This window comes from Homarus americanus, unplaced genomic scaffold, assembly GCF_018991925.1.
Source record: "Homarus americanus isolate GMGI-L3 unplaced genomic scaffold, GMGI_Hamer_2.0 scaffold40248, whole genome shotgun sequence".
Classification (NCBI taxonomy): Eukaryota; Metazoa; Arthropoda; class Malacostraca; order Decapoda; family Nephropidae; genus Homarus; species Homarus americanus.
This window is the reverse complement of record NW_024712526.1, coordinates 2,348,325-2,365,380: the sequence shown is the minus strand read 5'-3', so window position 1 is coordinate 2,365,380 and position 17,056 is coordinate 2,348,325. Positions and strand designations below refer to the sequence as shown.

Below are 17,056 nucleotides of genomic sequence, written 5' to 3'. Positions count from 1 at the left end.
CTGTGTAGGGGAGTGGGACATATGGGTGGAAGTGTATATCTTGACTCAGCCATGGTCCAGCCTATTCTAATGGTTGAGATGCCTACACCCACCTCATGGCAGGTGTGAAAAGGCTTCACAAATATGCTCAGGAAAAAAGAAAAAGCCATTTTTTTTCTAAAAAACAGTTTTTGTGATATACAGTGGTCCCTTGGTTAACGAATACAATTCGTTCCACAAAATCGTTCGTTAACCGAATCCGTAATTCAATGGGTAATTGGTTCCAGCTCACAGAAAAGTACAGTATAGTCTCCATTACGCGGTCAATTGAACCCGTGGCGGTCCGCATAAAACGAGAAATGCGTAAACGAAATAGCAGAACATATGGGATTAATTGAAATAGAGACTGGGCCGACCCCCAAACTACACTTTTCAGACACAATACGTACGTTGTAGTAAAAATGACATCTTAATTTTATGATGGTATGTTCACACAATTAATATTTAAGAGAAATACAGTCGCTGGCTAATGTCCATTCAAATAATGGACTCAACACTCCCCCCCCCCTTCCCACACTCGCTGGATCCCTCCCTCCCTCCCTACCCCCCACCCTCCCTCCATACCAGAGAAATGTTTGGGTGAAAACAGTATATTTACATTTTTAGTAATAAATAATACCTTAGACTAAAGTTAGGACAATATAATTGACATTGCTGGATTCCTTGCAGGACAGGGAATATTTTGAATGTAAACGTCATATATTTTGCGCAAAAGATAAAATTTTTGCTCATTTTCATCATCATCTTAAATTACATCTAAAATTTGTACAGGTTGTACCTCTCTAGTCCGGCATTCTGTGGTCCGGAAACTCCTGTGGTCCGGAACGATTTTAGTTTGTCCAATAGGTAGATAGGCAGCTTTTTTTTCTTTTTTTTTTTACTTATCTGAATTATTATTATTATTACAGGAGTATTAAATTTTTGCCCCTCAGGCCCCAATGTGGGTCAGTGACCTATGCCCGGGTGGGCTAATCCCCTTAAAAAAAAAAAAAACAAAGCCGCGGGAAATTAAGGTTTGTTTACATCCGGCAGTTCGGCTGCTCTCTCTCTCTCTCTCTCTGCTTGTCTATACAGAGTACAACATTTAACCCTTCAATATATATGAGCAGTAAATAAGTGTTGCTTTCATATTCTTATGTAGAGTAATGACGATATGTTTTCACATGTGCGCACTTACATACGCGCAGTCTCACTTTTTTTTACCATTAATGGTTAGCTACTTATATTGTTCCATTTATTAACATTAAATAACATTACAGGTACTTCAAACAACCATATTAATTTTTTTACATTAATTTTACTACAGCTAAAATCAGGGTCTTATTTTCTTCAGTTTTATATGTAGAACCAATCAGTCACTGGTTTTGTAAGCTTTAACATAAACAATGCCGGCAGCCGTCTCGTCTCCTCTAATATTCCACGTATTATTAATAAATTGTATTGTTAATTTTGCACACACAAACATTAATTCAATAAAAACAAATTCAGAAACATTAATTAAAATATATATGAACAGTAAATAAGTGTTGCTTTCATATTCTTATGTAAAGTAATGACGATATGTTTTCACGTGTGCGCATGCACACTTACATACGCGATCTCACAGAGGCTTTCAGGGCCTCTTTGTCAAACCCCTCAAAGTCCATATAAGTCCATATCCTCACTATAATTATCACTATCACTGACTTGGGCCGGCTGTGGTGGGTGGCGGGTGAAGAACTCGGTAATGTTTTGATGACTGGGCGACCTTGTGCGCATCGTGCCCGCGCCGCTTCCCGCGTATATGAGTAGATGAACCGCGTTAAGTGAAAGTTCGGTTCTGGCGAGGCACCGCGTATATGAGAAATCGCGTTAAGTGAATCCGCGTTAAGCAGGGTACAACTTTGTGTGTATATATATACAGTTGTACCCCACTTAACGCGGTCAATTGAACCCAGAGGGTCCCGCGTTAAGTGAAATCCGCGTTAAGTGAACAACAGAACATATGGGATTAATTCCAATAGAAACCGGCCCGACCCCCAAACTCCACTTTTTGAAGGCACATACCTATGTTGTAGTAAAAATAACATCTTAATTTTATGATGGTACATGCACACAATTAATACTTAAGAGAAATAGAGAAATACAGTCGCCAAGTTAATGTCCATTCAAATAATGGACTCAACTCCCTTCCCCTCTCACACTACACAGCCGGCTAACAGATGGTCGGTCGGTCCCTCCCTCCCCCCCCCCACCCCCCACCAACCGTCCCAAGGAGATGTGTGGGATAACCTCAAACTAAAGTTAGGAAAATATAATTGACATTGCTGGATTCCTTGTAAGACCAGGAATATTTTGAATATAAATGTCATATATTTTGCACAAAAGATAACATAGTTACCTAGAGAAAAATTTTTATCTAAAAATTGTAAGTTTAAAGCAAAATATATGATGTTTATATTCAAAATGATCACCAAATTATAAGAATTCCAGCAATGTAAATTATATTCTGACCGGATAATTTGTATGAATTTTATGAGCTAAAACAAATATCTTCAGTTAATAAAAAAAAAATAATCTTCACGACACTATCTGTCAATCAAAGTACCCCACCTTGCCTCCCCCCCTCTTCCAACCGCGCGGTCAGTCCCAACCCTCCCCCCCACCCCCCACCAATCCTCCCTTCCAGAGTTTTTAACATTTAGTAATAAATAATACCTCAGATTAAAGTTAGGATAATATAATTGACATTGCTGGATTCCTTGTAAGACCAGGAATATTTTGAATATAAATGTCATATAATTTGCACAAAAGATACCATAGTTACCTAGAGAAAAATTTTTATCTAAAAATTGTAAGTTTAAAGCAAAATATATGATGTTTATATTCAAAATGATCACCAAATTATAAGAATTCCAGCAATGTAAATTATATTCTGGCCTGGTAATTTGTATGAATTTTATGAGCTAAAACAGGCAGTCAGGCAGGGTGGCGGGTGGGGCAAATCTAAAAATAGCGTCTCGGACACTCACCGCGTATATGTGGAAAAAACCGCGTTAAGTGAAAGTTCAGCTTTGGCAAGGCACCGCGTATATGCGAAAACGCGTTAAGTGAAAGCGCGTTAAGCGGGGTAAAACTGTATATATATATATATATATATATATATATATATATATATATATATATATATATATATATATATATATATATATATATATATATATATATATATATATATATATATATATATATATATTTACTCTTACTCATAAATTACTACTGTAATGTGATACAGGTGATTAATTATTATCTTTTGTGGAAAATATATGATGTTTATATTCAAATTATTCGCTGTCTTGCAAGGATTCCAGCAATACAAATTATATTCTAACATTAGTCTATGATATTATATAAGATAAAAACTGTAAGCCTAAAACCACCCATCCATGGCTGGGCAATGGGAAGAGGGAGGGAGGGAGCGAGCAGGAGGTGAGGTGATATGTTTGACAGTTGGTGCTGAAGGTCTCATGTGTGTTTATTTATTAGTCCTTAAGTGACTAAGCTTCTCTCTTATAAAATGCCAGTGAAATGACCAGGGAGAATATAATTTAAACTGCTGGGATTCTTGTAAGATACAGGTTGACAACCCTTTATCCGAAATTCCGAAAACCGAAAAGCTCTAAAAACCGAGTTTTTTTTGTGGGGCTTTTTTTTTTTTTTTTAACAGGATTAGCCCACCCGGGCATAAATCACTGACACATCGGGGCCTGGTGGGCGAAAATGTAATAGTAATAATAATTATAATGCAGAGTAATAATAATAAGTCATAGTAAATAAGATTTTTAATTAAAATACTGTACACCAAAATAAAATAATAATGATAGCAATAATAATAAAATAGTAATAATAAAATATAATAATAAAATTAATAATAATAGTAATACTGTAATAAAATAATAATAATAATAATAAAGAAATACAAGAATGAAAAATAGATCAAAAGTGAGAAATGCGACCTAGACCTATGAATTATTATTACAGTACAGTGGTACCCTGATTTACGCGGTCAATTGAACCCACAGGGTACTGCGGAAAGTGAAAACCGCGTAAAGAGAACAACAGAACATATGGGATTAATTCCAATAGAGACTGGCCGGACCCCCAAACTCCACTTTTTCCGACACAATACCTATGTTGTAGTAAAAATAACATCTAAATTTTATGATGGTATGCTCACAATTAATATTTAAGAGAAATACAGTCGCCAGGTTTATGTCCATTCAAATAATGGACTCAATTCCCCCCCTTGACTCACTAGCTCCTACCTCTCTGAGAAATGATTGGGTGAAAACACTAGATTTTAACGTTTAGTAATAAATAATACCTCAGACTAAAGTTAGGATAATATAGTTGACATTTCTGGATTCCTTGCAGGTCAGGGAATATTTTGAATGTAAACTTCATATATTTTGCACAAAAGATAAAATATTTGCTTTGTGTAAACCAAATTAATACATTAGATCTAAAATTTGTATGTCTAATACAAAATCCATGATGTTTATATTCAAAATGATCATCATATTGTAAGAATTCCAGCAATGTAAATTATATTCTGGCCGGGTAATTTGTATGAATTTTATGAGCTAAAACAAATATCTTCAGTTAATAAAAAAAAAAAAATATTCTTCATGACACTATCTGTCAATCAAAGTACCCCACCTTGCCTCCCCCCGTCCTCACACTCACACCAGCTGGGTCGGTCAGTCCCAACCCTCCCCCCCACCCCCCACCTTCCCTCCCTACCAGAGAAATGTGTGGGTGAAAAAAACTAGATTTTAACTTTTAGTAATAAATAATACCTCAGACTAAAGTTAGGATAATATAATTGACATTTCTGGATTCCTTGCAGGTCAGGGAATATTTTGAATGTAAACTTCATATATTTTGCACAAAAGATAAAATATTTGCTTTGTGTAAACCAAATTATTACATTAGATCTAAAATTTGTATATCTAATGCAAAATCCATGATGTTTATATTCAAAATGATCATCATATTGTAAGAATTCCAGCAGTTTAAATTATATTCTGGCCGGGTAATTTGTATGAATTTTATGAGCTAAATAAAAAAAAATTAAAAAAAAAATTATACTTCACCGCGTATATGAGTAGACGAACCGCAGAAAGTGAAAGTCCGGTTCTGGCAAGGTACAGCGTAAATGAGAAATTGCGGAAAGTGAAACCGTGTAAAGCGGGGTAATCCTGTATTATTATTATTACAGTTATTATTATAATATTTTCGCCTCTCCCCAGGCCCCGATGTGGGTCAGTGATCTATGCCCGGGTAGGCTTTAAAAAAAACAAAAACAAAAAAAAACATTTTGAAAACCGAAAAATTCCAAAATCCGAAATGCCTCTGGCCCCAAGGATTTTGGATAAGGGATTGTCAACCTGTAGTGATTAATTTGAATATAAACAAACTTTAATTTGCGCAAGACATAACAATTTTCAATTTTAGTACCGTAATCATTTAGAACATGTACAGTACAGGTTTGCACTTAGGTAATTTATTTCTTTTACGTTTCTTTTAGTATGATGTGTGCATGTAAATGAATAAAAATATATGAATAAATTTATGTAAATCTACCCAAAAATACAGTTGAAAAACTTTACATCATAAAATGTACTACAGTACACTAAAGTACTAAAAATTTTATATCTTGTGCAATATATATGACGTTTATATTCAAATTATTCGCTGCCTTGCAAAGATTCCAGCAATGCAAATTATATTCTCCTAACTTTAGTCTGAGATATTATATAAGATAAAAACTTAAAGCCTACTGTATGACCACCAAACCTTTGCTGGGAGGGAGGGGGGAGGAAGGGGTGACAGTGACATGTTTGACAGTTGGCGCTGAAGGTCTAGTGAAGTATTTGTTTTTTTATTTATGTCCTTTAGATTGAGTTTTTGTTTTTTGTTTATAAAATGTCATAGAAGTGACAGGGGTGAATATAATTTACAATGCTGGAATTCTTATAAGATAGTGATTAATTTGAATGTAAACATGCCATATTTTGCACTAGACAAAAATTTTAGTAATCATTTTGTACATTATTCTGATTATATGTACAGTTCAGCTTTGTCCTTAGTACAGTGTGTGCATGTAAATGAGTTTCAATAAATGAATAAAGTTACATATATCGAGCCAAAAATAATAGTTGAAAAACTTTATGTAGACAGAGCTTGGATGACTAAATTTTAGAATGACCAATAATTGTAATATAAAAAATGAAAAAGTATTCAAGAACACAACCTTCTTGATATTTACTCCACAACGAATGTAAACATAGAACAGATTACTGAATTACTGAATTGGCAGACTGGCCCATCAGCTAATGCTCACAACAAAACGTGTTTGTCGTAAGGATTTCGTTAATTGAAGTTTTGTTCGTTAACCAAATTGAAGATCCTTATGGGAGGTAATTCATTAACCAAAATTCCATTAATCGAACCGTTCGTTAACCGAGGGACCACTGTAGTCCAGAATGCGACGTCTAGCATTGATTACTCGAGCAGGAGGTGGAGAGGGACGTGACGTTGTGTATAAGGCTCCGCTAGCTTAGGTCCAGATTATGATTATAAACCGTTTGGAATATTTTCCAAAATTAGGAACATTTACCGAAAGGTAAAATGTTAATTTACGTATCCCAATTAGGATACTCACTTTATTCTGATGAGGAAGAAGGTCCTGGTTGTGAAGATTGACTAGGTGGGGGAGGGGACCCCAGCACCACCACATGTGAAGCATCTTTCAGAGATAGATGAAGATAAGTAGCTGTTTTGAAAGGTTTTGAAGATCTCCAAAAGCCCATTTCTTTGATCTGACTGAGGCTCATATGCTGCAGAAAGGCCACAGACCCTGCATATTTCCTGGTGTCATGTGCCAAAAATTTCTTGCCAGGGTCTGCTTGACTCACTAACTGAGATAAATATTTTGTCATTTGGCTAGTAGACAATTTGTTATCATCCTGTGATGAGAATCCATAGGGGCCTCAATTAGGGAATCTGGTTAATCATTCTTGAAGATTCTTAACTGGGCACTATATATGAGGAACCCTTGACTCATCCATTAGCCGTTTTATCCTGATAGGTTGAACTTGTAAATCCGCCCTTTCATTTTTTCTTAGGATCTCCGTAGGAAAAAGGGTGACATCTTCCTCAGAAAATACCAATAATGATAGATTATTGGAAATTGAAATCAGGTCACTCATTCTCATACCTGTTGCTATTGCTGGAAGGAAAGCTGCCTTCTGGAGCAATCTGTCCCGGTTTAGATTTATTTTGTAATAAGGCCCCTTGAGAAATTTAGTAACTTTTTCTAGAAACCAAGGTGGGATTCTCTTAGGCCAAGTGGGTCTCTGAATGAAAAAGGACGATCTGAGCATTTGATAAATCCTTGGGTTCAAAGTAATATTAAAGCCCCAATCCAGAGGGTCAACTAAAGCTGATTTATACGATGCAATTGTTGATCCTTGAAGGCCTTTCACTCCGAACATAAATTCTAAAAATTCTAACACCACTGTTTCCGACAATGTGTTTGTAGTCGTTAACCTGATAAATTGCTGAAAAAGTTTCCAAACTTTTTCATATTGCATAGAAGTTTGGGGTCCATGACCTGCCATCACTTGGTTAACTATATTGAAGTTACTAAACAATGTATTTAAACATCTTTTGAGAAACTCCAAGTGTGAAGTGCCAAAGATATCTTGAACTAAGGGTGCAGTACCTGGTCTAGACATCCTTGTTGCAATTGTAGTGGATCCGGGCACCAGTCCAACAGATCCAGGCACCAAGGTTGTAGGATCCAATATGGTGCAGTTAAGAGGACCTTGCCCTGGAAGGATCTGAGTTTGTGAACCACTTTGGGCAACATTTTCACAGGTGGGAACAGATAGATTGAATTCCAATGGTTCCAATCTATGAGTAGAGCATTTCCTAAAAGATTCGATCGTTCCAGAGATGCATAAAGTGGCATCTTGTGATTGCTTTGTGAGGCAAAGAGATCTATTTGCGGAGTCCCAAACTTCCTCACTAGACTCTTGAACTCTGATAATTTTAGGGACCATTCTGTTTCCGTTGATACTGGCCTGAGATGGGTCAACGCATCTGCCCAATTGTTTTGTACTCCCGGTATGTGAGTTCCTTTGAGGTAAAGTGTTTGTGTTACACAAACTTTCAATTTTTTTTCTGACAGTTTTAGAAGGGGCCAAGATATGGTTGAGCCTTAATGATTGAGACAAAACCAGGAGTACAAAACAATTGGGCAGATGCGCTGTCCCGTCTCAGGGCAGTATCAACGGAAACAGAATGGTCCCTAAAATTATCAGAGTTCAAGAGTCTAGCTGTCACTCTATTTCCCATGGAGATCCTAAGTAAAAATGAAAGAGAGGATTTTCAAGCTCGACCTATCCGGATAAAATGACTAATGGATGAGACAAGGGTTCCTCATATGTTGTGCCCAGTTAAGAACCTTCAAGAATGGTTAACCAGATTCCCTAATCGAGGCCCCTATGTATTCTCATCACAGGATGATAAGAAATTATCTCCTAGTCAAATGACAAAATATTTATCTCAGTTAGTGACTCAAGCAGACCCCTGGCTGGATATTTTTGGCTCATGACACCAGGAAATATGCAGGGTCTGTGGCCTTTCTGCAGCATATGAGCCTCAGTCAGATCAAAGAAGTGGGCTTTAGGAAATCTTCAAAAACCTTTCAAAACAGCTATCTTCATCTATCACTGAAAGGTGCTTCACATGTGGTGGTGCTGGGGTCCCCTCCCCCAACTCGTTAATCTCCACAACCAGAATATACTGAGTATCTTGATTGGGATATGTAAATTAAAATTTTATCTTCCGGTAGAGGTTTCTTATTAAGGAAAATATTCCAAACATGTTTATAATTATTGTCTGGACCTAAGCTAGCGGAGCCTTATATGCAATGTCACCGCCCTCTCCACCTCCTGCTCGGGTAATCAAAGCTAGGCATCGCATTCTGGACTGAACAAAATGCCGTTTTTTTTTCTTAAAACCAGTTTTTGTCATAAAATCCAGAATGAGGCGTCGACATCCCACCCATCTCCACCCCTTGAGAGTTGACATTTGTTTACTGCTCGCTCTAGGGCAAGAGATGGCGGTGGTGATGCATGTGCTAGCGGGTGCAGGAGGGGGTTTTGAGAATTGCAATTAAATGCCAGGTAGCGACGTGTCCTCCTAATATCACGTATTTAAGTAGTTATTAAATGTTTTAATTGCCTGTATGTTGGCCTGGCGAGTTAATGCAAGGCATATACATATGCAGGTATAAAGCTAGACGTTGCATTCTGGACTATATCATAAAAACTGGTTTTTAGAAAAAACTGCTTTTCTTTGAGGAAAATATGCATGATGAAGCAAACAAGCTGGACCATTTTATAGACCTGATGTAGTGACCATTCCCTCCACAGTGGGCAACAAATATTCCGCCTGTGGCTGTGGACACCCTCAAATTCTTAAGACTGGATAATATAGTTGGTAAAACAGTGTAAAATATATTAATGTGGGTATTCAAAACTGCAGAGGGTACATCTGCGGTTGCCAAGGGATTGCTGTAAGAGTACGTTATACGATACCGTATGTATGTTTTAAAGAAAAATTCATAGACTATGAAGAATATAAGTTATAGTTGTGATGAATAACGTAGTTTAAACTGACTCTTTCTTCCCAGATTCACAAGAGTCCAGCGGATTACTTCATGCATGGCTCTCCTTTACCTCTCTATGGCTGCTAATGCCATGTTTTATGGTGTTATCCCTGAGGAACCAGGTGCTGGAGGCATACAACTGGGACCCTTCTCCATGTCCCCTGCTGCAGTAAGTGCTTGCATCTTGTTGTACAGTCAAATTTAAAAAATCTGAATGGCTTGGGTCAAAATAGTATAATGAATTCTGGAAAAAAATTGGTCTTTGGAGACCTAAACTGTCTTGGTATTTATGATACACAACTTAATCATAATAGTTATGTGTAACTCCCCCATATTTAAATATTTTCTTGCATAATGTATTCTAATACTATGGAAAGTAAAAGTTTTTGTTTGCTTTTCACCTTCATTAAATGCAGTACGGGTATCCCTTGCTAGACAAATGAGATAGGTTCCTCAACTACTTCACATTGATATCCCCATTAGCCTGAAAAATTGGTACAAAGCTCTTTTGGGGATGAGAGATGTTCGGGTAATGAGACAACTCTCTCAAACCTGGAAAAATCCAACATCTTCAGAATTTTTCCGGGTATTGGAAAAAGTTTCTGAGAGTCTAAACTACTCATCTTACAGACAGACACTAGCCCACATCCCCGGAATGTTTCTGGTTGCTTGGTAAAGTTTTCCGAGAGTCTAAGAGAGTGAAAATGACTCATCTCATCATCTCATCTCACATGGGCAAACATTCTCCCATTACAGTACATATAGACCGCGGGCATAAGTGAAAATTTTTATGGACAGTGAAAAAGAGTATAAGCTTTTATTTACAGCATCTGTTCTAATTGTATTAGATGAATCTGATACCATAATGAACCCGAATAAATTCTCTATAAGGCTCCAATAAAAGATTCTTAAACAAAATATTTTGACACAATATAATGATGGGGGACTCAATTCTTTTATGAAAAAATGTAAGAAAGGTTGGGTTTATAAAATCAGCATCAACTGATTTTCCCCCAGCATGCATTCAGCGTTGACTCCTTCACTTCATCCACTGATTCTTTTATGATGCTGATGGCAATGTTTAAGTATTTCCAGCAGTGAAACAGTTAAGGTGGCATCCTCCTCCATGGCATCAAATATAAGGCTGAAGGTATAGTAAGTGTAATAACTTTTAAAGGTGGCTAATACACCCTGAAGAAGTGAAGTGGTGCTTGGAGGGAGGAATACCACTTCTATATTGGGATGAACTATCAGGAGTGCCTCAGGGTGACCGCTTGTGTTGTCGAAGATGAGCAATGTCTTGAACCCCAAATTATAAATGGCAAGGTACCACTCAACCTCTTGGACAAAAGAGTAGTTAACTAATCCATGAAGATGGCAGCAGTAACCAAGGCCTTATAGTTAGACTACCAAAAGACAGGGAGGTGATACTTATTCTTAGCCTTCAGGGTACGTGGATTCTGAGAACCAGTAGAGGAGCATGGTCTTGATGAAACAACCCCCTGAGGTGTTACCACAAAGGAGAAGGGTCAGCCTGTCCTTCCTTGTCTTAAATCCGAGAGCAGACTTCTCAGCCTTGGAAATGAATATTCTTTTGGGCAATCTTTTCCAATAAAGGCCAGTCTCATCTGCATTCAATACCTGGCAGGTAACCCTTCTCCTGAATCAACTTCACAAATTCTTGAGGAAGCACCAAAGCAGCCTGGTGATCAGCTGATGTGGATTCCCCAGTGAGTTTAACACTAGTCCTTATCTTAGCCTTACCTTTCTTAATGGTATAAATCAAGAATTGGTTTACCCCCATCGTGCGTCCCGCCTACTCTAAGCTTTTGCCACGCGCTAGTCTATCGAGCACTTCAACTTTTTTCTAGTCATTGTGTTCCTTGCCTCTTCATTTTCTAATTACCTTTATCACTAACGCTTAATGCACGCTTAGGAGCCATAGTTAAAGGCAAAATAAATGTTATTACAGTGGTAAATGTGGAATAAAGTATCGAGTGTACGGAGAAGTAAAGTACGTCTACATGGTACCAGATCACAACGCTGAGAGAGTGTGGCACAAGCATTGGCGGGAGGCTGGATGCTGCGTGGGTGATTACACTGGAACATGGAGAGAAACTGATGCCATGCCTACCTGCAGTTACTGTACTCGAAATTCAATTCCGCTGTTGGAAAAATTATATACAGAGTAAAAACCGTGGATACCCAGAATAAGTTGATAAGAAATGCATGGTTGGCGAGGTACTACTGTATTTTATTTGAATATGTACACTTTTTCTTTCTTAAATTATTTTAATATACAGTAGAACCATTTTGTTTCCACAGATTGGAGTGGGAATTATATCAAACCTGGTCACTTTCCCTCCAACATTCATTATCATCCAGCTGTTTCGTAAAGTTTCACCAAAGTTCAAGAGAGTATCAAGGATCCAAAAAGCAATGATTAAGCAACGTAAGTACAGGACAGAAAGGAAAGAGGGATGAGGTGTCAGGAAAGTGATACCTTTTAATGCATCTTATAATTTTATTTTCAGGTTAAATTACAAGTTATAGATTATATTTTTTCTGTTTTCAAAGCTGTTATATTATATTGTATATGATAAATTGAACACCATAAGAGGCTGATCATACAAAAATGTAATAGTCGTATTGCATCTTAAGTGAATTTAACTTTCACACATTCAACCTTATGTGCTTGGCTTAGTGGGGGGGGGGGGAAGACACAGTTAATGTAGGAGCATATACCTATATACCTGGGGAAGATAATGGCATATAAGATGCACGGCCATATAAGACACACCCCCATTTTAGCAGGGAGTATTTCGGAAAAAAACTTGTGTAAATATTTTCTCCAGTAGCCATAGTTTTCTTAAAATAATTTATACAGTACCAGTAAATGTGAGAAATTAATAAAAATAATACAATAAATAAGTTACAACAAAAAATACTGTACTGTATTGCCAAACCAGTAATTAAAAGCCAAATGAAAGTTTAACACAGTTGCCATTTGCATATACTCTGCTTCACCATAGCAACACAGACCAGCAACACTCCCCCCACCCTACACTCTGTGCCTTCCTCCACTCCTTCACTGAACCTGCTAACTCGAGTGAAAGAAATGTATATTCCTTTTGTGTGTTTGCCTTTATGACAATTATTTCTTATATTTTTTTCCACTATGTATGTAGGATAGTGTGTGCATGTAATTGAATAAAAATAAATGAAGAAAGTCATGTATATCTAATCAAAATTGCGAGTTGAAAAACAACCATAACACCTAACAGCTTGGCCCAGCAGCCTGGTGGTTACAGTGACGAGTCTAATTTGGCTACAATGCTGCCAGCGATGTTAACAGATGCAATTGTGTACTGAGCAGAGGTGTACTGCTAAGGGTCAGTCGGCAGAGGCAGCATAATCCCAGCTGAGCTGTGATGCATTGTGTACACTATCTTGTATAAATTTTAGGTTTTTTATGCTCTTATTATTTTCCTAAATATTCTCTGCTGAAATCAACTTGACAATCAGTGGCAAAGAGGATAAAGTAAACTTACAGCAGAGGTGGTTGTGTGGTGCACATTTAAACTGAAATAGGCCTAACTAGCCGATTCACCAGATGTGCTATTGACAAACTGCCCACTGCTTCCACACTTACGATCACTTCCCACACAGAATAGACACCCATGGTCTTCATATTTCTTATTTTATAGTTTTATATTATATTTTTATTATTTCTAAGTCAGATCTGAATACAATATTGAATGATATTTCCAGATCTTTTATAGTTTAATTATATGTAACAATGGCAATATGCATTACCATCTCTCCAGGCCACAGCTGACTCCTGGAGTGGCTCTCAAAAATAAAGGAAATTTTTTACAATTATTCTATTCTATATAAATGATGTGGCTTAAAAATAAAGAAAATATATTATAAAACTATAAAATAAGAAAATTGAAGAGCATGGGTGTGCATGTGTGGGAAGTGAACTTGTGTGTAGGTGGTGGGCTATAACTACATCTCCGACTCACCAGCCTATCCGCGGCATTTATTGTTGCTTTTAATGAAACTATAAAAGTTGTAACAAGATCATTACACTATTCTCATGTGGCTTAAATATAAATAAAATATAATATAAAACAAGAAAACGAAAAGTATTGGTGTGTATGTGTGAGAAGTGAACGTGTATGGAGGCGGTTCTAGCAAAGTTCTTGGCTATAAACTATGTGGCCGACTCGCCAGGACAGCAGCCTCGTTTATTCTTATTTGTAATGAAACTATAAAAGTTGTCACAAAATCATTACAATACTGTAATGTGGCTTAGAAATATGGAAAATATAATAGAAAACTATAAATTAAGATAAGTAAAGAGCATATGTGGGAAGTAAATGTGTTATGAGGCAGTGGGTGACTGGGCTTTAAATTTGTGATGTGACGTCACGACATACACACCCTCCACGGTGGCCACCACACGTCTGTGAGTCGGCTGGGGTGTGTAAGTACCTAAGCTGTGTTGCAAACTGGATGCGTGGGAGGTATGTGTGTGGAAGAAATTACCCGTAGTCTTTGTACATAGAATAATATACATGTATACTGTGTTAGTAAATGTGAGAAAAAAAATATATAAATGAAAATACAGGTATGCTGCATTTTCATTTAGCAGGACATGGTGAGAGGGCAGAGCAGTGAGTGAGGAAATGCCAGCTGTAGCTCTCTCCCTCCCACCTTTAGCTCTTGCTCCTACACACAGATTAATTCCATTTATGTTTTTTATCTTATGATAATTATTTTATACTTTTTTTTGGCATATTCTGTGTTTTGTGCACATTTAAACTGAAATTGACCTAACCAGCCAAGTTGCCAGGTGCACTATTGACAGGTATATATAACCATGTACTTTATGGGTGATTTAAGGGATTTTCAAGGGTAATTTTGACTACATGCATTTTGGGTTTTAGGCACCAACTTGAGAACATAACCCCCAGCATAAGATGTGACAAGTGTGTAATGAATAATGCCCTATCCTTCCACCAGGTCACATATGCTCTATCTTCCCTCCCATTATTCATGGCTCTGTAGGTGTAAAGCAAATCTGATTACACCTCTGTATTCAGTGAGCAAATCTTGTCCTTTTCATATGATTTTTTTATAATTTTACCCATTTTTTCAAATCCACATCGTTTTATCTTTTTGTTTTCTTTTTTCCAATTAAATGCTAGGTAGCGACGTGTCCTCCTAATATTACATATTTAAGTAATTATTACATGTTTTAATTGCCTGTATGTTGGCCTGGTGAGTTAATGCTAGGCATATACATATGCAGGTATAAAACTAGATGTCGCATTCTGGACTTTATCACAAAAACTGGTTTTTTGAAAAAAAAACCTTTTTTCTAAAAACCAGTTTTTGTGATAAAAGTCCAGAATGCAGCGTCTAGCTTTATACCTAGGTATGCAAATGCCTAGCATTAACTCACCAGGCCAACATACAGGTAATTAAAACATCAAAGAATTACTTAAATACGTAATATTAGGAGGGCACGTCGCTGCCTGGACGCCAGAGGGTCAACCAATGCTGATTTATAAGATGCAATTGTAGATCCAGAAAATCTGAAAATTCTAACACCACTATTTCCGACAATGTGATTGGAGTCGTTAACCTGATAAATTTTTGAAAAAGTTTCCAAGCTTTCTCATATTGCATAGAAGTTTGGGGTCTATGACCTGCTATCACTTGGTTAACTGTTTTGGAATTACTCAACAATCTATTTAAACATCTTTTGAGAAACTCCAAGTGTGAAGTGCCAAGGATATCTCGAACTGAGGTGTGCAGTACCTGGTCTAGACATCCATATCTGATGGTAGCATCTGTTTTGTACTCATTTGAAAACTCACTATGGCTGTGACTACAGCATTAAAGTACACAAGCTTTAAAATGTATAATATATTATTCACCACTTTTTTTTTATTTATATAAAGTACAGTATTCATTTAAAAAAATTCATATTTCCAGTAAATATTCACAGTTAATCTGGATATGATGTCAGTAGAATTTAACTTTTCAATTTTACTGATGATCAGTTTTGAAATCTGCCATCGAAACCACATTAAGACACTTTTAATTAACAGGTGAACAGAAACGTCGTGAATTTGAAGAGCAAAAAAAGTGGAGACTCTTAAAGGGAAAGACAGATACTGAAGATGAAGGTGGAAGCAGCCACAGACCTTCTGAACCAGCACACAACACAACCAAGAAAAAAGTCAAACAGTTGCCATGGTTAGTTGATGTAGTTAATACAGATATAAAAGGACATTTAACTTTTGGTGTCACATGTAATGGTTTTCAACTTAACTGAAACATGGGGAAACTAACATTATTATTCATTTTGGTCTTCTTATGATGTGTTCAAATAATAAACACAAGGAAGAAGAGGATTAAATGTTAATTTCTGCACTTGTTTTGGTTATCCACGATTACTTAATGGCAGTTTTCTATGCTGCCGAGTCTCTTGCAGCCTCTATCGTCAGGTTCTTATCTCAGGTAATTTCCCATAACCTCTTTCCATGTCATTCTTGGCTTATCTCTGGTTCTTCTTCCCTCTGCATTCAGAGTTGTACATCTGTTCACCCAGTTTGTTTCCTCCGCACTGCTGAATCATCTCGACCTACCTCTACACAAAACATCGCATTACAGTCATCTCACCATTTTCATTTCAACTCACTCAAGGCTAGGCTAAATCGGTCATCCATTTATAACTGCCCATGTTTCACTGCCATACAACAACACACTTACCATGCGTGGCCGGACAGATGGCCGAAGGACATTTGGCCAACAGACGTTTCACCGACGGACATTTGACCAAACGGACATCGAGCCGACGGACATTTTGTCGAACGGACAATAGACCGAACGGACAAATGGCCGAACGGACAATAGACCGAACGGACACATGGCCGAACGGACAATAGACCAAACGGACATTTGGCCGAATGGACATATGGCCTTTTTAATTTCTTTTTTCCTTTTCTTTCTTCTTTGCAATGTATTTTTTGCACATGATATACAATTTTTTTTTCAATATTTGTTTCTTTTAAGACCATGGAATTCATACCAACGACAAGAGGAGGAAGAAGGCTTTTGTTTGACGGCTACGCCTACATCGTTGATAAACGGAAAGACAACGTAATATATTGGCGATGTGAACACAAAGGAAGTTGTTGGGGACGATTAAAAACAGAAGAAGACGTTATTCAAGAAGCAAGTAATCACTCACGTCCGCCTGATGCCGGACGTAACCTG

The 17,056-nt window shown here is 37.1% G+C and overlaps 1 protein-coding gene across 1 annotated transcript in view; it reads left to right on the top strand.

Annotated features, from left to right (window-relative positions):
- Positions 1 to 17,056, top strand: part of LOC121860789 (polycystic kidney disease protein 1-like 2) — a gene marked incomplete at its 3' end in the record, with an annotated part of 49,756 nt that overhangs the window by 11,543 nt on the left and 21,157 nt on the right. The window contains 3 exon segments of the mRNA XM_042358171.1: positions 9,785 to 9,929; positions 12,086 to 12,212; positions 15,886 to 16,033. Of these exon segments, the coding sequence (XP_042214105.1) occupies positions 9,785 to 9,929; positions 12,086 to 12,212; positions 15,886 to 16,033 (420 nt within the window).